General features: G+C 38.5%; 2 protein-coding genes across 3 annotated transcripts; both read left to right on the top strand.

Annotated features, from left to right (window-relative positions):
- The first annotated feature begins 1,220 nt into the window (after window positions 1-1,220).
- Window positions 1,221-11,985, top strand: MPC1 (mitochondrial pyruvate carrier 1). Of its 2 annotated transcripts, XM_087969130.1 has the most exons (5): window positions 1,221-1,350; window positions 7,263-7,335; window positions 8,394-8,490; window positions 10,539-10,671; window positions 10,812-11,985. In XM_087969130.1, exons 2-5 carry the CDS (start codon window positions 7,300-7,302, stop codon window positions 10,825-10,827), a joined length of 282 nt encoding a protein of 93 aa, XP_087825256.1. In that variant the 5' UTR covers window positions 1,221-1,350; window positions 7,263-7,299; the 3' UTR covers window positions 10,828-11,985. The 2 variants fall into 2 exon arrangements, with proteins under 2 accessions (XP_087825256.1, XP_087825263.1); XM_087969137.1 differs by lacking the exon at window positions 7,263-7,335.
- Window positions 11,986-14,640: 2,655 nt separating this feature from the next.
- Window positions 14,641-27,141, top strand: SFT2D1 (SFT2 domain containing 1). The gene is made up of 8 exons (XM_026675228.2): window positions 14,641-14,804; window positions 20,361-20,447; window positions 22,337-22,419; window positions 22,841-22,922; window positions 23,843-23,878; window positions 24,237-24,295; window positions 25,819-25,848; window positions 26,475-27,141. Exons 1-8 carry the CDS (start codon window positions 14,742-14,744, stop codon window positions 26,512-26,514), a joined length of 480 nt encoding a protein of 159 aa, XP_026531013.1. The 5' UTR covers window positions 14,641-14,741; the 3' UTR covers window positions 26,515-27,141.
- Window positions 27,142-27,490: the final 349 nt, after the last annotated feature.

A 27,490-nucleotide genomic window follows, 5' to 3' on the forward strand; every position in this document is an offset into this window, starting at 1 on the left:
AAAGGCTTTCCAAACTTCAGTGCAAAAATCCATATTTCTTTTGAGCATCATTTTGGTCATACTGGTGAAATTCAAAGAAGGGCTGCATGACAGACATTATGGCATATAGTGAAGATCAAGATTAGAAACTAAAGCCTTTTCTAAGAGCCACCAGGTCATGGGAAGCAAATATTTTTCTAGAATCCCCATGACAAATTTTCTGGTGCAATGTAGTAAGCTATTATCTTCCTGTTCCAATTTTGTCTGAACTTAGTAGTGACTTCTCAAAAACTATGTTGTCAAGTAGAAAACCTTTTAAAACCACCATAATCGAGACCGAGGTATTGTTTTAGTAGAGGCTAACTTTCTGGACTGTTAGTTTTGAGTAATATACTTGCAATTCGCTATGTTAACTCCTAAAATATGGAAAGATCTATTCTTGGGATTATAATGGACAGCAGTGTAAAATGACGGTGTATGTGTGTGTGAATTCTGAACTAGATTTGTTTAGGAAACAAACGGAATATCAAACAATTACTGTATAATGCATCCACTTTTGAAATACTATCTTTAGTTTTGGTAATGTGAAAAATATAATCCTTCAAAAGATGCAGAAACGGGCAACTCAAATGATCTCATTTTGAGCTTGAGGTCTTTTCCCTAGGAAGAAACAAACCAAGTAGAAGGGACTCCCGTATTTGATCAGCAAGTGTTCTGGGTCATCCAAGATCACTGCAAGAAGGTGGACTACGCTTCCCAAAATACAATACGGCGCAAGAGATGGAGTTTAATTATTTCATACGGAAACCTGAACGAGGGAGCACTGCCTCTACCACTGGCACCCCGAAATTCAGCCACCAATGGCCGAGGAAGAAATGAACTCAGCCCCGCCTCCCGCCCAGAACCACTCATCTTGCCCTTGACCGGCAAACTGAAGGCGACGGAGGGCGCCTCATATAGCGATACGTCAGGCTACCGCAACCGACCAATAAGAACCCATCCGATCCCTGCCCGCAGCCAACAGAAACGCGGCTTGAGAACCGGCGTCGTCCGTGCTTTACGGCAAACCTCCTTTCCTTCCCCGCCCTTGAACGAGTCAAGTGAAAGTAGGGGGGGGGGGAGGAAGAACCGGCGCCTATCGACGATGGGGGGGTTGCTATGGAAACGCGAGCGCTGTCGTAAGGCAGGCGCCGGGCCGGTCGTGAAAAGGAGGCTCGTTCCCGACCGCCGAGAAGGTTATCATTGTTAGCCGCGTCGGCGGTGCCTCCGAGAGCTCGGCTGCCTTCTCCTGTCTTTCGCCATGGCGGCGGCCCTGGCCCGGAAAGCCGCGGACTATGTGCGCAGCAAGGAGTTCAGGGATTACCTCATGAGGTAAGGGAGAGGGCGGCTCGTCGCTTTTTGGCCCGCTTGCTGCTCTGCACTGTTTCCTCCTTTTGCGGGGCCCCGAAGCTGGAAGACCCTCCGGGGGACTTCAGGTGCAGCGCTTCTCCTCCGCTTTGCTGTATCTAACGCTATAGCCCCGGGATTTTCTGGCCATCCTTCCGTCCAAGTCCCTTGTCAGCGGAGCCGTTTGGAAACGGCTCAAGGTCATCTGCCCGCCCCGAGTTGGGCTTCCGACGATGGTCCCTGTCGAACCGCCTTCTTCCTGCCTTGGATCTGCAGGAAACTCCGCTGACATCTTTAAAAAGATTATTGTGAGCCTCCTGGAGTCACTGTATAAGTGTATATGAATGACGTAGGCGGCCATAGAAGTCCTATAAAAATAAAAATAATAAAATCTGTCTCGGTCAAGGACTGGGATGAAAACCAAGGCCGGCTTATAGCCAGAAGAAAGATGCCTGGTTTGTGTCCCAGAGAAGCACAAGTGAAGGGTTGGCTCCCATATTTGGGTGCTTGCAATGACAAGCTTTGGAAAAGACCCAGATGCTGGGAAAGACTGGCGATAAAAGGAGAAGAATGAGATTGGTTAGATAGTGTCATCGACATAACAAACATGGATTTGGGCAAATTTTGGGAGTGAAGGTCAGAAGGGGTGGGGGCTGGCAGGCTGCAGTCCATGAGGTCATGAAGAGTCGGACATGGCTTAGTGACAGAAAAACATAATTTCCCTTGCAGAGGATTGGGACAAAGCCACAAGGATTACACCAGGATTGTAATTCTCAGGAAGCAAAGAGCAGCTTCACCACACACAAGAGTTTTCTTCTCCTTGAAATGCTTGCCCTGCCCTCTTAATATGAAAAGCCAGGAGGAGGCCAGCTTGTGACACGATCCATCCTTGGTGCATAGGCTGTAGTTTTTAAAATGTGCTTATTAGGCTTCCCAACTGAGAAATGCTCTCAAGGGGTTTCTAAAATAGAAAAGCAAAGCCAACAGCACCGTCAAAAAGGATGCCCTCTCCCCGGGAATACATGAAAATTGTTTCGAAAATGAGTTTGAGGGACGGTAGGAAGGATAAGACTCCTGCTTTTTGAAGTAATTTGATACAAGTGTGGCAAGGTGATGGAAGATGCATCTGCTAAATGCTGTATTAAGGCGAAAAGATTGCTTGGATTAAATATTTTGTAAACCCTGGGATATGCTTCTGAATAAACTTCCAGTGTATTATGTTGTGATTTGTTGCTGTTGTTCATCTCTGTTATTATTTATACGTATATTTCTGAGGAACATAACAGTTTCTATTTTGAGAATACACAAGACATTGAAGTAAATTTGTTTCTTTTTTCCGTATCAATTGAATTTTTATCCACAAAAATAACACACTTTGCTGAAAAAAATATAACTATTTTTGATTTTAAAACTATAGGCATTGTCTGGGAGTAGATTCACTATTTGTATGAATACTTTTGCTTCTGTACAGAAAGTTAACTATCTATCTGGTACTGGGTTTGTTGAAAAGTCAAATATAAATTGTTGCTAACTTGAACAAACCTAAGTTAATTTCTAACAAGAAAATGGCAACTTGTCCTTGATGTTATTTCAAGAATTAAAAATAAGCTTTTTAAATAGGCAGAAAGCTAAATTATACCAAATCATTCATTTACAAACCCCAAATTCTCAAGTGCCTCTCTAATAATAGGCCATGAGAGTGAGCTATAATCCCTGTCAAATAATAATTGTCCCACTTCTTGATTGTGAAGGGAAATTAAGGTTTCTGGAAAGCCATTATAATTTGTCACATTGCTGATGAAAGGTATTAACAAACAATATCAGCTTCAGGAATCTAGTAAGCATGTGAAATTCCTTTCAAAGTTTTTCCTAGATGATGGCTATACTAACTGAAGAGCCAATATGTTAAGTCTTGCAACAGAGCTTTCTATCTAAGATTAAGGTTTAATATGCTAGTGCAATAAAGTAACTGATAATTGCACCTGCAATAAGTATACAAATAAACATTTGTGGTGCTTTCTCAAAAGTAAATAGGGATAGTATTGCTTAAGAATGTTCCTGATAAATCTGTCCAAGATGTTCATTACTTAGGAGATTGAGCAAATCTGAAGTGAAGAAACCTTGCAATACTTGCCTGACCACTAAATTATTGTTTTGAAAAAGAAAGGTATTTAACACAGGGCATGATATGTTTTTAACTAAAACAAATGTAGTTTTAAAAACTGCACATTGGTGAAGATTATTGCTTTGTTTATTGGGAGAGAAATATTTATTGTAGTAATTGAAATGGCAATTCTTTACGGCTAAAAACTTTAAAATTAAAACATTTGTAATATTAGTTAATGATATAATTATGTCTCAAGCATGTATAGCTAAGATTTTGAGGAAAATTGTTGATGTCCATGTGGATAATTATGCATAAGTACCATTTGAAAATTGTTCTATTATTAAAATACTGCCAATATAATTAACCGAATGTTTATTTCAGCTTTTGTTCTACATGTGGAAGTTTTATGTTTTTATATATCTTAAAATATTTTAAAAAACAAGTTACAAATTTATATTATTACATTTGAAGGTTAAAATCTGCACGACAATTTATTCTAGTACATTGGTAATAGTTTAAGACTGGAATTTGACAGTATTTTGTATAGGTACCGTGTTTCTCCAACAATACGTCCTCCCCCAATAGGAAGTCCCAGCATGTTTTATAGGCATAAAATCAAATTAAGCCCCTCCCCCCCAAATTAAGGCCTATATTAAACATGCGAAATGGGGGGGAATGGCGGGGGGGCTTGCCGTTAGGAAGTACTTTTGTTGCATACCCGGATATGGTGCTGCCTGGGTTGACTTCGGCGTTGGTGGGGCACTTTGTATCAGGAGACCTTCCACCACAGTTGCTTTCCCTTCTCCCTGTGCTGCCGGTGTTTGGCGCAGCCACGCGGGGCCAGCCAGGGTTCCTCCCTGCAATCGGAGCCCGGCGGAGACACTCGGCTTCAGGCGTTCCTGCCGCCGCCTTCCCTTCACCTTCGAAGGCAAAGCCAATTCTTTTAAAAATGACGCCCTACTACTGGTACAACAGAGCCTCCCCTGCCCGAGAGGGCAGCCCAACCCCACATGGGGAGGCGAATCTCCCAGGGCCGCAGTGCAGAATCGGCCCACCCCGGGAGAAGCGCCCAGCCGCCATCCCTGCCTGCCAAATGAAAGAGCCGGGCCGACCCGAGCTTGGCTTCCTTTCCAAGTCCCTCCAGCCCGAACCCGAAGGGGCCACCGAGAGAGGCTGCCCGAGGCAATGATAGGACCCACCCATCTGCGGACAGGGAGGCGAGGCGACAGCAGCGCTGCTTTCCTGGCTGGCGGGTCCGGCGGGGAGAGCCCGAAGCCACCCGTCCTTTCCACCCCTCACCCAGCCCGTCTCCATCCCCACGCATGTCCAAATGCGCTGGCAGCTCCAAACGCTGCCGCGGCACAGGCATCGGGCAGAGGCGCTCACTCAGCAGGGCTCAGCTCGGAGGACGACGTGGCGCAGGCCATCACCTTGCGTCCCTGTCCACGGATGGGTAGGCGCTATCACTGCCTCGGGCAGCCTCTCCCGGTGGCCCCTTCGGGTTTGGGCTGGAGGGACTTGGGAAGGAAGCCAAGCTTGGGTCGGCCCGGCTCTTTCGCTTGGCAGGCAGGCGCGCACCCGCGGCTCGCTTTCCTGGCTCTGCCCAGCCCACACGGCTCTGGCGCAGCCCTGGTGGGATGAGCAGAGGGCCTGGCGGGGAGGCGCTCACTGCCTTGGCGAGAGCTCCACCACCGGGCAGGAGGGCCCGCCTGTCAGCTGCGCTGGGCGCCCCAGGCAAAGCTCTTCGCGCTCTGCCTGGCGCCAGGCAGGGATGGTGGCTGGGCGCTTCTCCCGGGGTGGGCCGATCCTGCGCTGCGGCCCTGGGAGATTTGCCTCCCCACGTGGGGTTGGGCTGCCCTCTCGGGCAGGGGAGGCTTTGTTGTACCAGTAGTAGGGCGTCATTTTTAAAAGAATTGGCTTTGCCTTCGAAGGCGAAGGGAAGGCGGCGACAGGAGCGCCTGAAGCCGAGTGTCTCCACTGGGCTCCGGTTGCAGGGAGGAGCCCTGGCTGCCCGCGCATGGCTGCGCCAAACGCCACAGCGTTGCTCTAAACGTCGTGGCAGCACGGGGAGAAGGAACAGCAACGGTGGCAGAAGGTCTCCCGATACAAAGTGCCCCACCAACGCCGAGGTCAACATCCAAGCTGTCGCCGCCTGCCCGCCCGAGGATGCAAGGGGGGGAATTAAGTCACCCCCGAAAAGATGGCCTAGCCCTTTTTGGGGGGGTCAAAAAAAAATAAGGCCCGGCCTTATTTTGTGAGAAACACGGTAGGAAAGTATTCCACCTTCAGCAAGGGAACCCTGCCAAATTTCCATGGTTTTTGTATCCAGCTGCAACGCTCAGAACTTATTCAGAGCCTTTGCAAAGAATCCATTAGCCTTTAGAAGCAATTTGGGGCATATATTAGGATTTTTAGGGCATACAGAAAAGTGAAAGCTATATAAACTATAACAGGAACCTTTTAGCAGTTAATACTAGACATCTATTACATAAACATAATCTTTGATTATTTACTTTTTTTTTACATTCCTTGTACAAGTTGCTTCTGTCTGAGCATATCTGATGCGGTTGTGGTTTTGCCAGTATAACTCTTTCAGCATTGATATCATATGATCCCTGTCATCAGTTTGCAGGTCACATTTCCCCCAGTTTTTCTTTTAATTTGTTTCAGGATATGACTGATGAACTTTTGTTCAAGGTGTTGGCTAATGATTGTCACACATTTATGAGATCCACTATATTTATATCGATTTCAGTATGGATGCAATACCCCCATCCCACCAGGCCCCAAAATTCGTAATATTGCAAAGCAGAGATGGTAGTCATGCTTAATTGGTAAACCAGATATGTGTGAGTGTAACTGAGCCATTTTTAAGCAAGAAAGTCAGAGATAGTATGCTTCTAAATTATTTCATCACTATGGAATGTTGGTAAATTTAAACTAATCAATATTTATATGGTTATTATTTATTTTAGCATAATTATTTTACTAATCTAGAGATAAGAGAATATAATTTGTATTACTATGTGACTTGTAAATGTAGAAACTCAGTTAAAAATAAGTCCTTGAAATCTCAAATTATGTGTGAGTATAATTATTATAATGGGAAAGCTATATAGGTATGGTATAGCAATGAACATTAAATTTAGAATAAACTTTATATCTCAGCCGTACATATAGTATATAAATTGATTAAGCTTGGAAGTGTAAAGTGTTGATTTTTCTCTTCCCCAGTTCCAGTTTGTTGTATTATTAACCATGCTACTCTGGAACATTTCATAATCCTCTATTTCTGTAGTTTGGGGATAGTTGTGATGACAGTAAAACTGAGTCCAGAGTGCAGAGGAGGTAACATCTAAAATTTCTATGCTTCTTTTTTCTTCAGCATCAACCCAACCCACTAAATCAGTTTAGTTACAATTTTGTACTACAACTCTGGTAAATAGGTTCTACAGCTCAGGGCCTGGATACATAACAATGCCTTCTCTCATATGTACTTACCTGCCAATTAAGATTAGGGAAATTATTCTTAAAGAAGTATATTTATCAGAGGTACACAGATCTGGGTGGTACAAATCTCGTATATTTATATAGGCATTTGCCTAAAACTGGTGGTGTCAATCTGATTTACTATTGTCCTTTGTTTTAGAGTTTTAACATGGTATAGTTTTGTCATTGTTAACAATTTTAAATGAATTGTATTCTGCTTTTAACTGCATTTAATAATAAAGTGGGCTAGATACATACAAATAAAAACAAATATTTATATATGGAATTCTATTTCATGGAGGCTATTGCCTTTTTTTCTCTTTCACATCTCCCCTTAAATGATGAACCATTATGACTGCTCATCAAACAGTACGGTAAGGTATTATTTCTGCTTCAATTCAGCCACTTATAATTGTGCCAGTCATAGTATTATTTAAGTAGAAGTGCAGCTGTTCCCCAGGATGAGTTCTTTTCATTTATAGTACAACAAAATTATCCCCAATTAATAAATATCCTGGGAAATGCTCCAAAATAAAACTTGAAATTTTGACACAAAGCTTCTCAAGTCATTTTTTTTTCTGAAAAAAGAAAATTCTAAATGGTTACTCCTTTCATTGTACCTCATTTAAAAGCTATAGTGAATATAATTAACTCATTAGTCTAACTGATGACAAAGTTAGTTATAGACAAAGTTTGCTATATATGTAGATTATAAACCTATAGAAATGTGTTCAGTAAAGTTCCTTCAAGTTCGTCTGTACCACGTTTGTACCTGCTATGCTGGATCAAGAGAAGTTAGTATGTTTATGGAAACACAGATGCTAAATTGACCCACTCTGCTTTCTGTCAGGGGGATAAATGTAGTTGTAATCAAAAAGGGCATTCAGAGTTATACCTACTGCCAATCAGTCATATCATGGGAGTACCATTTATTTACATACTACCTGTATCCTAAAATTCCTAAAGATCTACCCCATCAGTTAAACATTTTGCATACCTAGTACTCCAAGAAAAACTAGAGAAAAGGAGTCCTAGGAAAGCAAATGTCTGTATTACAAAATTATCAACACTTGGCAACATAGAACTTCTGCTAGACACTGGGGCTATGGTAGACAAACTATGCTTACTCTTGGCTGCTTAGCCAATGGAGTAGAAGCTAGTAATGCCATGAAGGCTTTCCAGTTCTCTTCTGGTATCATGGCTTATGAGATGTTTGGTACTTGTGTATTTCTTTGGAATTGCAAGTGCTGTAGCAGTGATATGTGTTTTAGATTAAGGAACAAAATGTGTCCTTAATCCTTGCTTCCAAATGGGTCTGCATTAATCAGAGACAACAATCATCTAGTCCTGTATTTTTTTTTTAAATGATTTAAAATATTTTTGAACTGGCAAAAGGTGAAGTTCCTTTTCTTATTGTGTGCCTTTATTATAGCACTTCTGGGGACCTGTTGCCAACTGGGGACTTCCCATTGCTGCCATCAGTGATATGAAGAAATCACCAGAAATCATCAGTGGCCGAATGACATTTGGCAAGTGGTGAAATTAACTTTAGTTTTAAACCATATTTTTAAAATTGTTAATAAACTACTTAGATGTGCAGAACTTGCAATGTTTATTGATTGATTAGTCTTACAATCTTATCAAAGAAAATAAATGTAAAGTACAAGATCTGTTTCAAGGATAAAATAGATAAGAAAATATAATACTAATGAAGTCTCAGTTAAATTGCTTTATCTATTAATTTAACATTTCTGCTAACAAGCATACATTAGAGATCAGGAAGAAATATCACAATGTGCCATTTAGGTCCCAGTGGGCTGTTCTTTCAAATAAGGATTTCAAATACCTAAGCCCAAAATGGACAATCAAACAAACATGAGCAATCATGTTGACAATCAAACAAAACATGAGCAAAATCTTTATTGTCTGGGGCACTGCACATACATATATCCCCTCATGATATGGCCAATGATAGCAGTGCCCATATTTGGCCACCGAATCCAACAGCTCAAAATTTGCTCTAGAATAGGTTTCTTGGGCATTGCTTCAAACATTCAAGGCATTGCTTGGTTTTGAAAGTATTTTTATTCTTAGCCAACCAATTTAAATATTTTTGCCAAGAACTTCATGCCTGTTTGGGTACTGATACTATATCTAGTATCTGTTTAAAATTTTTTACTTTGCCTGGAAGCAGTGGAGAGTAAATATTAGATAGAAAAGCCATGCTGTAAAATAACTTTGGTTAAGTCAGCTTACCCAGGAGGTGGGTCGACCCATACTTATTTGTTCAGCTAAACATACTGTATTTTGGGTAGCCTATTGAAATCCATTGAGCGGTTCCTTTGCCAGTAGATAAAAACTTTTAATAGTTGAGTAGCTGTGTATGGAATGGATACCTATTTCTGCTCTGAGCGCTAGCATTTTCTTGTCTATTGCCAATATGCTTCTTATAAAACGGATTGGAAATTGAAGTGAAATGGTTTTTGTAAGTGCTATAGGTCAACACTGAGATTATTTTTGCCCTAATTACTTTCATTATGGGGGCCAAGGTCCCTGGTTAACTATAAATAAGCAATTTATATAATGTTTTGATACTTGTCTCAGATCTCACCAAGTTTCTTTTAAAATGATTTGCCTATGATCCTGTGTTGGTAAAAGCCACTCCTAAATAGGTGAACAAATTCACACTTTACTTGCTAAATCCTTTAGCAAAAAGGAATACTTTAGATTTGGTTTTATTGTTGTTTAGAGAATTAAGATCGCAGTAGGTATTTAGCTTTTGCAACTGTCTTCTCAGACTTACTTGAGAATGCTCCATGACAACCATGTTGTCAGCATATAAAAGGATATTAATACATTTATCATGGATTTTTGTCATATAAGTGTCTGAAGCATATACGAATCCTGGAATATAATTCACATAGAAGTTAAAAAGCATTGGGTTTAGAATTCAACCCTATCTAATATCTTATGGGTAGATATACTGTGAGTTACAGAACTATTTGCACCTGTACACACTTTCAAGTGGGTGTTTGAGTAGAGGGCCTTAACCAGGAGTAAGAATTTACGTTCCATGCTTAAGACGACCAATTTCTTTCACAGCATGTTTCTGTTTAAGGAATCAAGCACCATACTGAGATCTATGAAAGCAGTGAACAGTTTATTGTCTTTAATTACTTGTTATCATGTAAAACAACACAGTTATCTGTTGTGGAGCACTCTGGTCTAAATCCAGCTTATTTGTCCATTAAGAGACAAATTTTCCATTACCCAGTTCTTTACCTCCTAAAATGTGGAGGTTATGTTTGTATATCAAAGAGACCCATTGTAAGCCTTTCATATTTCTTTTGGATGCCAGGATGGGTTCGTTTATAAAATAGTTCTCAATCCTCAGAGACCCCTCAAGGATAACACCTGTCATAGTTTTAGCTTTTATTAATAATGTTTTAAGATAGTAAAATATATGTAAAATGAGATTCTTTGGGTATGCAATAACACAGCACTTGCAGAACTAAACGTGAATGTTGCTCTAAATCTAAGAACATGAAGTCATTTAATCTTTAACTTGTTTTTACAGCACTTTCTTGCTATTCTTTGACTTTTATGAGGTTTGCATATAAGGTACAACCCAGGAACTGGTTGTTGTTTGCTTGTCACTTCACTAATGAATTTGCACAACTTATTCAAGGAGGAAGGTTGATCAAACATAAGTGAGTATAGTGTGATTATTTCTTTTACCTTAAGAGTATAACTAAAACTTTCAAATATTTCAATATTTCTTACATGCTCTGAACTCTACTTCTGTGTCAATGAATTAATCCTTTTCTTCCATTTTTATTCCTCCTGACAGTATGAACAAAAAATAAGTTAATATTTGATTCATGGAGAAAAATTGAAAAGGTGCTGCTCTTCAGTGAATATAAACAAGGACTTTGCCATCATTTTTTTTGCATCACCACCATCATGGAAATATTCATACTAGCATTCAGTATCATTTGTTAACTGTTTTAGCTTCCCTTATACAAAGTACTGCACAGCTGTTCAAAAATTAGATTGCTTTCCTGCCTTAAAAGATTTTTTTAATATTTACAAAATTATTCAACTCAAATATCTACCAACTTTTCTGAAATAAAAAAACTAATTTAAAAAAAACAAGAAAATGCATAATTGATTAATAAAATGTGATTTTGAAACTGAATGTTGGTTATTTTGAAGTCACATGTACAAATGTATTGAAATTGTGATTCTGCCTCCTTAAGTGCATTGGAGCAAAGTAAAATATTCAAGAGCATCATTCTTTAAAAATTACTAAGTCAAGATTTGTTATTGATTCTCCATATAAGCAATTGAAAATGGATTCCTCATTTAACTCTTGTGAGGCTAACAATTTAAATATGTTATGTCTGCTAATGTGTATATTTGACGCTTGTTACTAAAGTTATTTTACGAAGAAATAAAAAAGGCACTGAAGTGGCAATTTATGAGCAGATTCCAACAAACTCTATCCTGATTCATACTTACTGTATATTTTACATCAGAATACAAAATTGACAGCTTAATTTTGTAAACCCCAATTACATGGTTTGGTAAAATATACCATCTTATATTTGTTTGTAAGCATTCTGCAAATGATACATTCAGTGCCCAGATGTTTTATAAGCACACGTACCTGTAAGCAAAGGTACAGTGCTACATCCCATTGGGGTACAAGTAGCATCTCCCTTAAAAGCCCAGTTGAACTCTTTTGTTTGTAACAAAATAAGTAGTATGGTTCTATTTTTGCATTCATATGCAGATGCCATATTACGAACACCAAAAAAGTCTGCATATAGGAGTGAATACTTTTGAAAGATTATTGGTTAAATTTGACTTTTTTGTGATTTTTATCAACAATTGTAATGAACTATATATACATTGTCTTTGATAACGTTATTTTATTTCAAAAACTTTGGGGCAGTAAACCTTCCCTATGGGGAGAAATTACAACGTGAATGTTCTAATGGCAATAAACCACTTTGAAACAATTTATAGTTTTAATGGTGTCAATCTAGAAAATGGTAGTTCTTATATACCCCAAATATATTTATGGACTAATTTACTTTACAAGATGTTAAGACTATTCCGTATATGTTGGGAAGCACAGTAGTTAGTCTGTGATAGTGACTGCCTCCAGATTTTATATAGCCATGGAATGGCCTTAATATAGAAATCTAATTTCCTGGAAAAAAGTTGTTCATCCATGATGTGATTTTTGTTTCCTATTAATGTTAAGGGGTCACAAAAATAGGTGAATTTATCAAACTTTACTCCTTTAAAAAAACAAACACAAAGCTGTATATATATCTTCTTCCTCTAAGGCAGGGGTGTCAAACTCCTGCCGTCATGGCGGCATCACATGATGTATCAGGACTTTTCCCCCTCTTCGCTAAACCAGGCATGGCCAGTGCATAATGCATCTGGGTCGTGAGTTTGACAGCCCTGCCCTAGGGATAGAGTCATTGATATACTGGTTGCACTTGTGGCATGTCAGCAAAAATATGCTCAGACTGACCATCTCTATTTCCTCAATGAAGAAAGTTACATATGGAATGGGTGTAGCTAAGGCTTTTTCATCTTTCTAAAAAAAAAAAAAAGGCATTGTATGAATTCTCAATTATCCAACTTCATAATGGCAGAAAGATCGATATGTAGAGGTCCATGAGGATGGGATTAGGGAAAATTTGAAGAGAAATTTTTTAAAAAGAGTAAATAGTAAATACAAATCAAGGTCTAAAAGGAAAAAGAGAAGCCAATAGGAAGGAAAAGCATGCCATAAATCCCAATGAAATTGCCAGATATTGTGGAATGCATTTAGGAAATCAAAGATATAGGTTTGATTATGAATGAAAAAGACTTATGGTATATAAAAAAATAGCCAATTTTGCATAGCGGTTAAGGCATCAGGCTAGACACAGGGAGACCATGGGTACTAGTTCCACCATTGCCAAAAAAGCTAAGTAGGTGACCTTAGGCGAGGGCCAATCACAGTCTCCCAAACCTAGGAAGAATACTAGGGTGAACCACTTTTGAAAAAAAAAAGTGCTAAGAAAGCTGCAGTCCTAGCAATTGCCAGGAGTCAAAAATTGACTCAAAAGGCACAAAAATAAAAATCAGAAATTATAAATTGGTATTATCAATATCAGTGACTTTGGCAATTTTAAGATATCAAGATTGAGAAATGTTGATCTAGATTGTATCATATGTGAGCATATGAATTAATGGCTTGGTGGTTAATATGAATTACGCTCCAGAGTGCAATGGAAAGAACCAGAGAAATGGAGGAGGAAACTATACAACACTCTGAAAAGGCCCAACAGAGACTCTACTTCCTTAGGGTCTTCAGGGTCTTGTGAAGAACAAAGTGGAACAGCGACTGATGACCTCCTTTTTACCAGTCCACTTATAGGAAGTGTCCTCTCACATTGCATTACAGTGTGGTATGCTGGCTTGACAGCCGTGGATAGAAAGATACTACAGAGGGCGGTGAGCACACACAAAACACTGTAGGCTGTCCCCTGATACCACTAGATGACATCGCTAAGGCTCTCTGCCTTAGAAGAGTGAGGAAAATTCTCAGGAATGACTCACACCCTAGTCAGCACTTCTTCACTCTCCTACCATTGGGTAGGAGATATAGAAGCATAGCCAGGGTTACCAACAGGCTGAAGAACAGTTTCTACCCCTGGGCTGTCAAGACTCCTGAATGGAAAATAACTTCATGTCAACACAGTATTGATAGACTTGTTGGGCCAGCGTGTTGTGCAATAAGTTCACATGGTGCAATAAGATTGTGTGTGTGTGTGAGAGAGAGAGAGAGCATGATTCACTGGATTGGGGATTTTTTTTTATTTTTTTTGGTCTTCACTGTGAGTTGTATTGGGGGGGGGTGCACAAAGGGAGGCTCAGCCAATCTCATTATACACATGTTGTACTCTGAAAATAAAGGTTGATTTGATTTGATTTGAAAAACCAGAAAGTCCAGTTGCCTCTTGGAAAAAGCACCTTTGGGACAACCATGACCGGGATCAGGGGTCTCCAACCTTGGCAACTTTAAGCCTGGAAGACTTCAACTCCCAGAATGCCCCAGCCAGCAAAGCTGGCTGGGGTATTCTGGGAGTTGAAGTCCTCCAGGCTTAAAGTTGGCAGGGTTGGAGACCCCTGACCTGGATGACTGAGAGTCTCCACAGACAATCTCATTTTTGTTACATAGTTTGGGTCGCCTGATAAACAAACTGCCCCTTTCCAAACCCGGTTCCCAACCTTATGAAACAGCAGCCCTTCATAGAGCAACCCAAACTGTGACGTAGCTTGTCTCAGCGAGTTACCCTTTTGCTTGGATCACTGGAAGTAGGTAGCCAGACTTGACAGCGGCAGGACCGTAAATGTTGGAACAGTGGCGGCTTCAGAAGCACTGGCTGTATCACAGAGAGTGGAATAACAGAGCACTTATTCCTGGAGGAGTATTCTGAGGCCGCTCTTCAACTAGCATATACGGGGAGCGGGACTAGCAGCTCACCCTGAACAATCCCGAACAATCTGAAAGGAGGCGAGCCAGACAGTTCCCAGGAACGTCCCCAGGCTCCTCCCCTTCTCCTGACTTCCGGTTCAGTCCTCCCAGCTTCCGTTTTGACGCTTCCTTTGAGGGAAGAGGAGCCTTTCCAACGGAAGCGCCCAGGCTCGGCGGGGTTTTCGGGGGTTGTTTTTGGAAGGGGTCAGAGGCGCGGAGGGGGCTGTCGCGGCGATGGAGAAGCTGCGGCGGGTGCTGAGAGGAGAGGACGACGAGGAACAGGGCCTGACGTCGCAGGTGTGGCTTGGGGGTCGGAGAAGAGGGTCGGGGAAGGCGAGAGCGTCCCTTCGTGTTTCCCGCTTTAGCTCCGGGGTTTTGGGCCGGGTTTTTGGGGCGCCCTGGCGGGATTTCCCTGCTTCCTCGGGGCTAACGCAGCGTTGCTGTTCCTGCGACTCGTGACGAGAGAGCCAAAGCAACTCGCAAACGCAAACGGAGGCTCTGTTCTGAGCAGTACGGATGGCACCGCTGCATAGGGGAGTCTGTCCTCTTGGCCAGACTGGCTTCCTCTAGATTCCCTGGATCATAGGCTCCATCATTCCCTGCCGGCGGGGTCGCGTCGATGGTATTTGTTTGTACACGAGGAAACGCTAGGCTAGGAAAGCTCAATCTAGGCTGCTCTGAATGTAGCTGGATAAAGTGTCGTCGTCCCCCCGCCTCAACTGCTTTTACCAGTCTGGGTGCCAGCAAGGAACACAAAAGCAAAACGAAGCTTGCTTTAAACTGAGTTTTAGGGAAGTTATTGCCTGCTGAAAGAAAATGAGGACCTGTATTACTTTTTTACAGAGGGGAAGATCTGTAAATAGTAACAGCTTTTGTCTTCATCTTCAAAAATGTTCCTTCCATTATGGCAGATACAGACGATAGTGGGTCAGGCTGAGCCTGTTCTCGGGTTTTTGTCATGTGGGTCGATTCTGTGGAGAAGCAGAACGGCACAACTCTGCTTTGGCTTCAGGGCTTATCAGATTTTAGGCTTCCCAAGCATGTTTGGGAAAGGCTGTCATCTGAAACCTTGGAAAGCTGTTGTCAGTCTGATGAGTTTCTGCTGTGATATATGGAGCTGAAATGAAATGCTTCAGAAAGTGCAGTACAGCTTTTTTTTTGTTCTGGTATCTGGGACTATTCTGAACAATGCTACCCATATTTCACAGGTTAGTTCTTCCAATACCTGAAGTTAACTGTCAAGTTTCACTAGACGTTTTTCTTCTTCTGGCTAAAAGTACCAAATGCTTCCAACCATTTTTGGTAAGCTTTCCTTTCAGGCCTTTTATCATCTGGGCTGTTATGTCTTGGATGCATAGCTATTTGCTGTCATTTTTCTTAAATACACTCCTCAGAGTTTGATGCATTGCTCTAGGTGCAGCATGGCCATCACAAATAGAGGAACAATGGCTTGTCTTGGTCTTGCCACTGTACTTATTTAATGTAGATATGGATTGGACTTTTTTGCAACTGTATCACATTGCCTGTTCATCTTTTGATCTGTCCATTGCACATGTGCTGCTGCCTGACATAGCTCCCCACATTTTTGATATTGCACATAGCTGACATAGCTCCCCAGCAATATCTTTGATATTGCACAGATTATAACCCTGCAGTATGCTACTCACTACTTGCAAGTAGATGCAATCCATTCACAAGCACTCGATGGGTATGATTGTTCAAACAGCTTTGTACCCACATAATGATAACATAGAGAGTCAGTCTGCTGGAGTTGTTAAGACATCAGGCTAGAAACCAGGAGATTGTGAGTTTTAATCATTGTTTATACACAAAGCAATTTGGGCAACCTTAGACAAATCATTTTTTCTCAGTCTTAGGGAGGTTAAAAAATTGTAGGGATTGTCCCGGCAATCTCCAAGAATCAGACACAGCTGAATGGGAAAATAAGCTAGCATGGTCCAGCCCATATTTTAATACTTTATTAAAATTCCATTAGAATTTTTTCAGATCTTTGTTGAAGACAAAATGTACCATGTCCACCGCATTCCTGTGATCAATTGACTATCAAAAATTGAGATCAAATGAACTGGCATAATTTATTTTTCATAAATTAATGCTTCCTCCTGTCATGACTTGCTTTCTAAATATTCACAAACTGATTGCTTAATCTATTCCATAGTTTTGACCATTGCTAACCTTATTGGATCTGTAGTTAATCTTTTTTCTCCCTTTTGAAAATAAAAACAGCTTGAAATAACATTTTTCCCTGCCATCTATCAATGTCCAACATCTTTTCCTAGTAGCAAGCTCCTTCCTGCCTTTCTGCCTATTTCTGAATTCAGTAATATAAATGATGCCATGATGTTTACCATGAATTAGTAACTTTAATGTGAACTGTCCCCCCTAGAGCCCTCTAGAATTAAACAGGTCTGATTGAATAAAAATACTCAAATATTCAAAAATGCCACCAGAGAGATCCAACATGGGAATCATGTACATGTTGATGGGAGAATTGAGTGTCATGGAAGAAAGGCATAATGTAGACATAAACATTCATTTGTGGCCATTCCTTTAAATATGAAGGTAATAGTATCCTGATATTCACATTCCTCAGTGATTTATATTTACAGATATTTTATATCAATTAAAAATCTTGCCCTCGATGAATGTTATCAAGCATTATCTTATGATCATGAAATCTTTAGTTTTAAGTGCAATGCAAATAACTTTCATTTATCTTTCCTAATTGCTATCATTCTATTGTACTGAAAAGCTCTGAGGTCCAGTACTGAAAAGGGGAGTCATATCTTGAATATTTTATACATTTCTATCATGCCCTTCTTGTATTTTTTTAAGCTGGTTCAGTTTGAATTTTCCATCAGGAAGTAGTTGTATTTCTATCACTGCTTTCCTCTTTTCCGCCCCTTTTAAAATTCTACAATATTGCTTTTGAGTTGCTGTGACCAGAACTTCATAATATTCCAAATGTGGCTACAATAAAAAAATTATACAAAGGCATTTTGGTAATACCAATTTTCTATTCAATTCTTAATTATTCCAGCATGGATAATTTTTTTTCACGGCAACCACAGAGGGTTTTTTGTTAGTTTGTTTGCACAATATGTTTAACTAGGTCATTTTTGAACTCCAGGATGTCATGTGAGTCCAGAGCTGGCCATTTTTAGTATTGGATCCTAATTTACTCTAAACCATGTTGTAGCAGTTATATTCCCTCCTACAATTAAGTAAATATTTCTTTCCTCAGTCAGTACTCTTCTGATTTGCATTGGGGGGGGGGGTTAGTTTGATGCATTTAAAGTGGATGTTTCTTTAGATTTATTTATTTAAATATTAAATATTTAATATCTAAACATATTAAGAAATGTGCATATCTTATTCAGGGAAGAACAGCTTTCCTACATGTACATTTGTTACATTTTTAATATTCTTTTCTCTGTGCTGCCTATATAAGGATAAAGATTTGGACTGGAAAAGGTAAGCTGTATACTATTACAGTTTGAAACTTCCCATTCATTACTATGGATAAGGGGAACCATGTCTAATCATTTGCCTTTAGTCACTGTGAGAGTTTTGAAAACTATGTATTGTGTGTTTGTGTAGAATTGTCTTTCTGAGCATTAAGATCTGGCTTTAGGAATTGCCACCTTGCAAATCACAGAGAAAGTTGTATTAATTGCACCTACCTGATTGTTTCTTGGTTTTAATTGTTTGTTTCTTTTTGTGTGATAATTAAATTGTAGACCACTATTGAATGGATATTATATATTTAGTATAATAGAATTCTTTTTATGTGTGTATACAATAACTATTAAGATCCAAACAAATACATGGAAATGAACACAAATCTGTTCTGCCTTGTAATTTTTAAAACATGTTTATGGAAAATTCTCAGCTCTTGAAAAAAATTGCCATTGATTGCATAGTTTGTTAGGATCTGCTAGCAGAAGTGTGTCATTTTGATCCTTTTAAATCATTATCATGGATCATTGTACCCTTCTGGACTGCTTTTAGGTATTGGGTTAAGTGTGTTCCAAGTTATAGTTGGGCATGAGAAGGGCAGGGGAGATCAGTGTAATTGCTACATCCTTTGGGATACCACAAAATTGGCTCTTTTATATTTACAAGAAGCCAATGGGAGGTTGTCCAGTGATTTGATTCCCAGTTTTACATTGCTACGCCAGGCCAGATAGTGATATTGACTCGTGTTTGATGCCTGGAGGTTATGAAGTTCTGAATGGGAGAGAACAGATGACTTTTCTTGATTGTCACGGCATTACCTGGACACCTGCAACTTGGAGGTTCCTCTGAACCCACAGCTCCTGTGAAACAGCAGTTGGAGGCCAGCTGGAGTAGGTTTTCCAGCTTAAGCTACTGGACCAGTTGTTGATCCTATCAAGTGGAAGGATCTTGTTAAAGCAACTCATATCCTCACCACCACTCACTTGGACTACTGTTACATGCGCTGCATGGGGCTATCTTTGAAGATCATTCCGAAGCTGCAGTTGAGTTAGAATATAGGGGCTCAGGGATCATATTCGATCAATATTTGGGCCAGTTTGTTTCCACCAGACTTCTGAGTGCAGTGAATGGCTTTGTACCTCTAATTGCAGGACTGCATTCTCTCATTGGTAATGTCCAAGTAGTTTGATCTACCTGGAAGAAACTATTAATGATAACTGGAGAGGGGAACAAGGCAAAATGGTGTTGCTTTTCAGTGGGTGCACAATTCCTTTGGAACAGCTTCCAGGGGATATTTAATTGGCTCCAATTCCGGTTGCTTTCCAGAAGCTGATATAAGCAGAACTTCACTGAAAGGCATTTTGGCCTTGATTCAATATTAATTTGATAAATCTAATTACTTTTTATTATGTTGTGGATCATTTATTTGTATGCTTTTGTTTAATGTATATTATTTCTTGTGTATTTTTTTCTTCTAAAGTCCTTAGAGACTTTGTATAATAATAATAATAATAATAATAATAATAATAATAATAATAATAATAATAATAATAATAATAATAATAATAATAATAATAATAATAATATAGTAATAGTGTATTCACTGAACTAATGACATTCCTATCTGTTCAATAAAAGTGAGGTAAAAATTAATTTTTGACCATTTGCACTTACAGTTTAATAATGGAATTAAATTTTTGTTCTGATTTGTATTTTATGTATACAGCTATCAAGTGAATAACTAACTTGATTGGGATATATACATATATGGTGTATGTATAATTTTAGAATGTCCTTTTTTATTTAATTTCTATAAGCATATGTATACTCTTAAACATGTCAAAAGAATTATTTGAAAAATAAGTTATATGTTTGAAAGAGATGCCTGCCTAAATATTATGTTGTCATCCATTTATTCCTAATATTTGTAATGAATCATTTTTAGAAATGGAATTGTGAAAAGAGCATGTTTATCACCAATAAATAACATTCTAATTCTGCTAGTCTGTATTTTGTTCATCATACCATAGTAAATCAAATAGAAATATATAATCTCTAGTGGTTGTTTTAAATTGATTACTTCATTTATTTTACATAATTAAGATGTTCGTTAGTCTGCCAGGATTCATTCTTCATTTAATTTTTTTAGGGATTTAAAGTGAGTATGCAAGCTTGTCTTTGAAAAAATAAATATCTACATATAAAATTAGTGTATATTTTTTAAAATCAATTTGTAAATACTTGAGGCTTTAAAAGCATCTACCTTTTACAGTTATTTATTTTAGCATTCTGATGTTTGCATTGGTAACAATGTTTTATTAGTAAAGATATCTGTCCTATTAAAATCTGATTTATTTATTTCTTTATCCATAGGTCCTTGATGGATCATCCCTGAGTTTTAATACTCGTGTGAAATGGTTTGCAATATGTTTTATATGCGGCATTTTGTGTTCTCTCCTTGTAAGTAAATATTTCACAAAACACAGAATAAAAAAATTCCCCTTTATATGTTTTAATTATTTTTCATCTCTGTTCTTAGACAAATGTATTGATATATGGAGTTGGTAGAGAATGATTGGTCAATACATTAGGAAAAAGTACGCAGTATATGGAAATACTAACTTCTCCTGGGATGCAGATTTTCTATGTATCAGATGTCATTTGTGTAAAAAGCAGTCAGAAGAAAACATTTGTAACCTTCAAGGGTAGCCTTCAAGATCTCTATATGTATTGGATCACAAATCCAATCTTACATAATGCTGTTTATGGTGGCTTGGGGTTGTCAAAGATTATAGGCCAATACTGGGTTAGGGAAAGCAGATGCAAAAGTTACAGAGAACAAGATTTTTTCCTCTTTTTATACTGTATATAACGTTTGCATATATACTGTTGCCCCAAATTATTCTTAAATAGAATTATCTGCAGCAGACCTAACTGTTCACTAGTACCATTTTGTAAGTCATTAGGGGAAGAAAAAGCTTTTCAGATGATCTTAAAAACAGCTAGTAGACCCTTGGGATTTCATCAGTCAAGCCACAGCAACTGCTTTGATTACTTCCTATTAGTATTTCATATAGTACTGGATAACAGACTTTTTCAGAATGGTGGTGCTACTTTCTTCCTTTTAAACTGGTGTACAGTGACTAGTCTCTGCTTTATTTTGTATTTATTCTTCCCTCAGTTTGTGTTTATATTTTTAATCTAGTCACCATGCTACAGTTTTCTTTCCAGTCTAAAGCCAAAGAATTTGTAAGTTTGGCTACATATTCCTTTATCTCAATCAGATGCACCATTGGGGGAGGCTGGCTTTTATGCCATTAATCAAAAGCCAGTGTTCCTGCTCTTCCTGCAGCTGGAAAAAAATGGTTTATTTTACAACTAAAACAAACTCTGGGGAAGCGGAGAAGAAGATAACAGTGCACAAGTTTGGGTGAACTAGCGAACACTTTACTTTAGAGCTGTACTTTAACAGACCTGATTACTGGCTGGAATTATCCTCAGAGACTGACAGTCCAGGGACAAAGGAGCAGAGGACTTTGCTTCAGGATTCAGGTTATCTTTAAGGCACAGGAATCAACTTCAGTCAGACATAGTTTTAAGATTTAATTGATTGTGGATATGTGTGTTAGAAACCTTGTCCTCTACAATATTCCTGTTTCTATACATGCAGGGCATTCTTTGAAATTTCAGTTCTATTGAAATCCATCCATCTCCCAAGATCAGGAATTACAGTGAGAACAATTTGTATGTACAGGTAGTCCCTGACTTATAACCATTCATTTTGTGACCTTTCGAACTTACAATGGCACTGACAAAAGTGACTTACGATCATTTTTCACACAACCATTGTAGGATGCCCATGGCCATGTGATCAAAATTCAGTCACTTGGCAACTGGCATGTATTTATGATGGTTGCAGCATCCTGAGGGGGTTATGTGATCATCTTTTGCAACCTTCTGACAAGTGAAATCAGTAGGGAATCCCGACGTTAACAAATACGTTACTAATTTAACAACTGCAGTAATTCACTTAACAACTGTGGCAAGAAGTTGGGCGCAAAATCAGGCAAAAATCATTGTCTTGTTTAGCAATGGAAATTTTGGGCTCAATTGTGGTCATAGGTTGAGGGCTACCTATATGTTGTAAATTGGACTTAATACATTATTTGTTTTTAGTTCTTTTCAATCAAGATTGATTTTACTTGTTGCCCACTAAGACTTAACGGCTCTTGGTGACCCCAGGATGTTCAGTTGTCAGAAAAGTATAATGTTCTAATAATTTGTCTTGATTCTTGGTTTGATAAAACTAGATCTCCTCATGGTTGGCTTTTTTAACTGTATATATGCAGGGGACAGGATTGCTCTGGCTTCCAGGTGGAATAAAACTCTTTGCAGTGTTCTATACCTTGGGAAATATTGCTGCTTTAGCCAGGTATGATCTTTTTGCAGTCGTCTTTTTTTATGAGATTGACATGTTTCCACATTACTTGCAAAGTGCAAATAATTATCTGTATATAGAACTGGGCTCTTTTGAAATTTATTCTGTACAATTACCAGATGTAAAAAAAAACAATAGCAGAGGGGACACAACTGTAGCTTTTAACTAATAAATGTAACTTCAACTGATATAATGGGAGGGAACAGTTCCCCTCCCCATCTCCTGACTATATCCTCAAAATTTGCTCTGTATCATTTTCATCCAGAGCTGGACAGGATATATAGAGTGGAATGAAGGAGAAACATTGAATTATATCAATTGTCATAGTCATAAATGGACAAAAAGGGACTAGTGACCCTAACCTATAGTTATGACTGAGAAGATTTTAAAAAATCTTATATTTTTTTCAAACTAGTACTTGCTTCCTGATGGGTCCAGTGAAACAGCTGAAAAAGATGTTTGAACCAACAAGATTAATTGTAACAATTGTTATGCTGGTAAGTTATGCTTGTTTGAAACCAAGAAAAGAGTTTATAAGTTCCAGATATTGGTGTCCATTCATAAATACAATGACACTAAAATTACAAAACGTTGCACTCAAATAATTAAGCAGTGGACTGCACTGCATGTTTTGTCACTTATCCTCTTTCCCCATGATGCTTCTGGTTGCATATTGATGATTAGAAAGGGTTTATCAGTTCCATTACCTTAGCATATTAGCAGAATGACTTGACTTATTTGATTTGTTAAGTGATATCTTATGGCTGAGATATATTTGTCCTTTCATGAAATTTCTCCCGATGATGAGACAGTGTTACTGATCAGTAGCACAACTTTCTGAGAATTGCAGTGAATCTTTTGTAGGTTCTGTGACAATACAGAGACATGGTTAACCACTTGCACAACAAATGTTCAAATGTGCAATGGCGTTGAATAAGCAGGAGTTATGATTAGTCCTCAATGGTCTAGCTATTCCAGCACACCTGTGATTACACACCTGTGATGGCAACTGGCTTGCACTTAACTATGGTAACAGCATCCTGCAGTCACATGAATGATTTGTGGCTTTCCCTGGCAGTTTCCCCCAAGCAAAGTCACTTTCCTGCCCGTTGGCTTCCTTGCAAGCTACCTGGGATTTGGAAATTCCTGCCAGCTTCCCCATGGACTTAGATTGTTGGAAGCCAGCAGGAAGTTGCAACTTAATGCCCTGCTATCCCCACTTAACAGGGGCAGTGGAAACTGCAGGGATTGCCATTGCTAAGTGATGCAGTCATGGGATGTTCACAATCTATGACTCTTATCACTTAGCAACAAAAATTCTGATCCCACCTGCAGTCTTAACTTGAGGACTACCAGTACTGAAAACCCTAACCTACTTATATACGCATTGATCTCACTCATGTTTTGTTTTGGGCAGCTTTCTTTGATCCTCACATTATTTGCTGCATTTTGGGTAAGTAGTGTTAATCAAACTTTTTGTACTTTTCAGCATGAATTTACTTGCTTTGGATGCCCTAGTTAGTCTGTCTCTTATTTAAGATTTACTTTGTCTAGCTTAATATATTACACACATGTAAATTTTGCCCAGTTTTTTATTCTATTAAATAGTTGTAGATTGAGTGATACTATGTCATTTAAGTCTGCAAGCATGAGTGGTCTTAATATTGTTTATTCTCTCCAATAAAAAAGTGAAATTATGTGGCCTTCTGCTTTGCTGAATTTTCAGTCAGAAATAGAAGGTCCATGCAACACATTTTGTTTTTAAAATATACCATCAAATTCAACACTTGTTCTTTTCCTCACTTTCTTAGTGGCAAAAGAAAGGGTTAGCCCTGCTGTTCTGCATTTTGCAGTTTATGGCAATGACCTGGTAAGGCTTTCTTTGAAATCCTATCATTTATTACAGTCATGCAACCCTTTATTGTTACAAACTATGCAAATCCGATAATGTAGTCACCTTGATTTGTGGTTGTGACTTGAAATATTGTGGATTCTTATTAGAACTAAAGGATGTATAAAAATGGTTTTCAAATTGTTTGGGGGAACTGTAGGATTGCTTTGAAAGTATAGCAGCCTCTATAGAAAGTCTAGAAGTGGCTACCAGACTAATTAGCTGACCCCACCTGAGCCCTCTGCTTCCTTCCTACCCCCCATCTTTTAATTCATATAGTTGTACTTTAATTATAGCAATAGCAATAGCACTTGCTACTTATATACCGCTTTACAGCCCCCTCTAAGCGGTTTACAGAGTCGGCATATTGCCCCCAACAATCTGGGTCATCATTTTACCAACCTCAGAAGGATGGAAATGTGAGTCAACCTTGATCCCATCAGGATCAAACTTCTGACAGTGAGCAGTGAGTTAGCCTGCAGTATTGCATTCTAACCTGCACCACCACAGCTCTTATTTTTATTGTTTCATTGTTTTGCAATTATTACATTTTTTTATATTTTTTTCAATTGTACTATTGTAAACCCCAGAGTAGCCCCATGGCAAGATGGGAAGCAAATAAATTTTAACAAATAAATAAAGAGAAAGTCCCTGACAAGAAGGTGATTAAAGGATATTCTTTCTATTACTGATGTGTTTCTTCAGTACATATTTACATAGGGATTGTTGGATGTTCTGGAACATTTCATGCGAAGCCATTTCTAGCTGGTGTATATAAATATAGCCTTTATTTAAAGGATACATTTGTTAAACATACTGAAACAAATGTCATAGCATATTATGAACAAGTATTGATTGTTAACAGTATTTATTATTCATTGTACAATATTTCTAGCCCATCCCAACCCAAATGGGATTGGTCAAGGTATAAGAAATCCCAAAAGAATGCATTAGAAACATATAGAGAAAATAAAAATCAGCAGGGGAGGAAAACCCCTAATGCATCCCAGTCATTTTTCATTTAACTAAAGGGCCAAATGTTCTTTGGAACAGATCTGCTTTGTCTTGTGTTTGGAATCCCTGTAGAGTAGGGCCCCTCCATACCCTCAAGAGAAAAGCGTTCCTGCTCTTGAGGGGATGTCATCACTTCCAAGACCTGCCCCCTGGCCCAATGGGCAACTTCAGTTTCTTGTTTATATGCAGACTGAATTTTGAATTAATTGATGGGGGTGGAGTAAAATCTTTATTTACCTAGCCTTCCTTCTCGGAAATGTATAAGTCAAATAACAATAATAATATTTGTTTAGTATTTTGAGTTTCTACACTTACAACAAAACCTGAAATGGAAGGTAGAATTAGGAATCTTGTCGCAGTATATCTCTTGTTTTGTTCTGAAGTATAATCTGAATAGCTAATTATATGAAATTGTGACAATAGACTGATATCTCTGTGGATGGCTGCAAAAGGATGCTAAAACATAATTTCTCACCTTCCTCTTTTAGGTACAGTTTGTCATACATCCCATATGCAAGGTAAGTGTTACCATATTTAAAAAAAAGTTTGAAAATTTGAATGCTTGTCAACTGGTTTATATTTATGACAGTTTGCGTGTCCTGGGATCATGTGATCCCTTTTAGTGACCTTCTGACAAGCAAAGTCAATGGAGAAGCCAGATTCACTTAAGAACTGTGTTACTAACTGAAAACTGTAGACATCCACTTAACAACTGTGGGAAGCAAGGTTGTAAGATGGGGCAAAGCTCACTTAACAAATGTCTTGCTTATCAACATAAATTTTGGGCTCAATTGTGGTCATAAGTCAAGGACTACCTGTATCTAGTACGTTAGTCTTCAGTATGAGGCCTGCCAGGCTTCAAACCTCAGTTGATTTTATTTTATTAAATTCTTTGAACAAAATGATGGTAATTGAAAACAATAGCAAATTAAAATCGCCATTACAATTGAGCTAAAATATTGAATTTTATTAAAATGAATGGTTATAAAATTGTACAATGGTTGTCTGAAACGGTATCATTTTGCTTTCATCGAGAATGGAGGAAAGGGAAGGGTTTTTAAATGAGAAGTTAATTGGTAAAGCCTTAAAAATAATGCATCATATCCACAAGCTGTACTTAGTGATTTTTCTTTTTCTTTTAAAGGGATGCTGTATTGAAATGCTTCACTTCTTGCCTAGGTTAAAGAGAAGCAGAACTTTTTCCAGTGCTTGGAAATCTACATCATTTCTCCTAGGTTTACTCCCAAGTGCTTCAGATCCTGAAACAGTGACATCCTTACTCACAATGGGTGTTAAATTGTATTAGCAAAATAAGCTCTTTTTTTTTCTTTTAAAGTACAGAACCAGGGCATTATACCATCACAAGACCCCTCAATCCATGCTTACTCTAAAAATATTTCTTTTACTCACTCAGTGGTCTTAAAATTGCTGGATGAAAGTCTGCTAATATGATTTAATCTCAAAATGATACGGTCTTTGAGTTTCAGGTAAAATGCATGTAAATACATCTGCCTCATTTTTTTTTTATTTATCTTTCCAATTTGTCTTGTTTTATCTTCCAAAATCCTATTAAATTGTAAAATGAAGAATTACACTATGTTATAGCTACTAGGCCTCTTCAGAAATGATTAACAGTGGAGACAGCATGGGGGGGAAATGATACTATATAAGAAATGTGTTTTCCAAATTCAGGAACTTTGTGTTATTCCTTTATTTTAAATGCCAACTTTTTATACTGTGACACTTAAAATGCATTTAACTAAAAGAAGTTGAGTAATATATTAAATCAATGATTAAAATATTTAAAATTATGCAGTGTAATGGTATTTATGATTGAGATATTCTGTAGAGACTCCGTATGTTAGTGCTGTTAGTACTACTATAAAATTACTTGGTCAGACTCAAACATGGGTTAATGCTTATGTTTTGCTTATTTTAAAAAGTAGTGTCTACTGATATACTCCCACAATTTATCTACAGCATGCCCACTTTTCTGTAAATTTAGAATTTCCCATACACACACCTTCCAATGCCATTAATGGTCTTGGGAGAGGAAATAGTCAAGTAAAATCTATATGTTCAAGTATGTTTAATTATGTGGCTAATGGCTGGATGGAACTCAAGGTTTGCTTCAGCAATTTAAACAATAATTTAAGCTAT

The sequence above is a fragment of the Notechis scutatus genome, chromosome 1, assembly GCF_049901735.1.
Source record: "Notechis scutatus isolate UNSWTSFEM ecotype Mainland chromosome 1, rNotScu1.2, whole genome shotgun sequence".
Classification (NCBI taxonomy): domain Eukaryota; kingdom Metazoa; phylum Chordata; class Lepidosauria; order Squamata; family Elapidae; genus Notechis; species Notechis scutatus.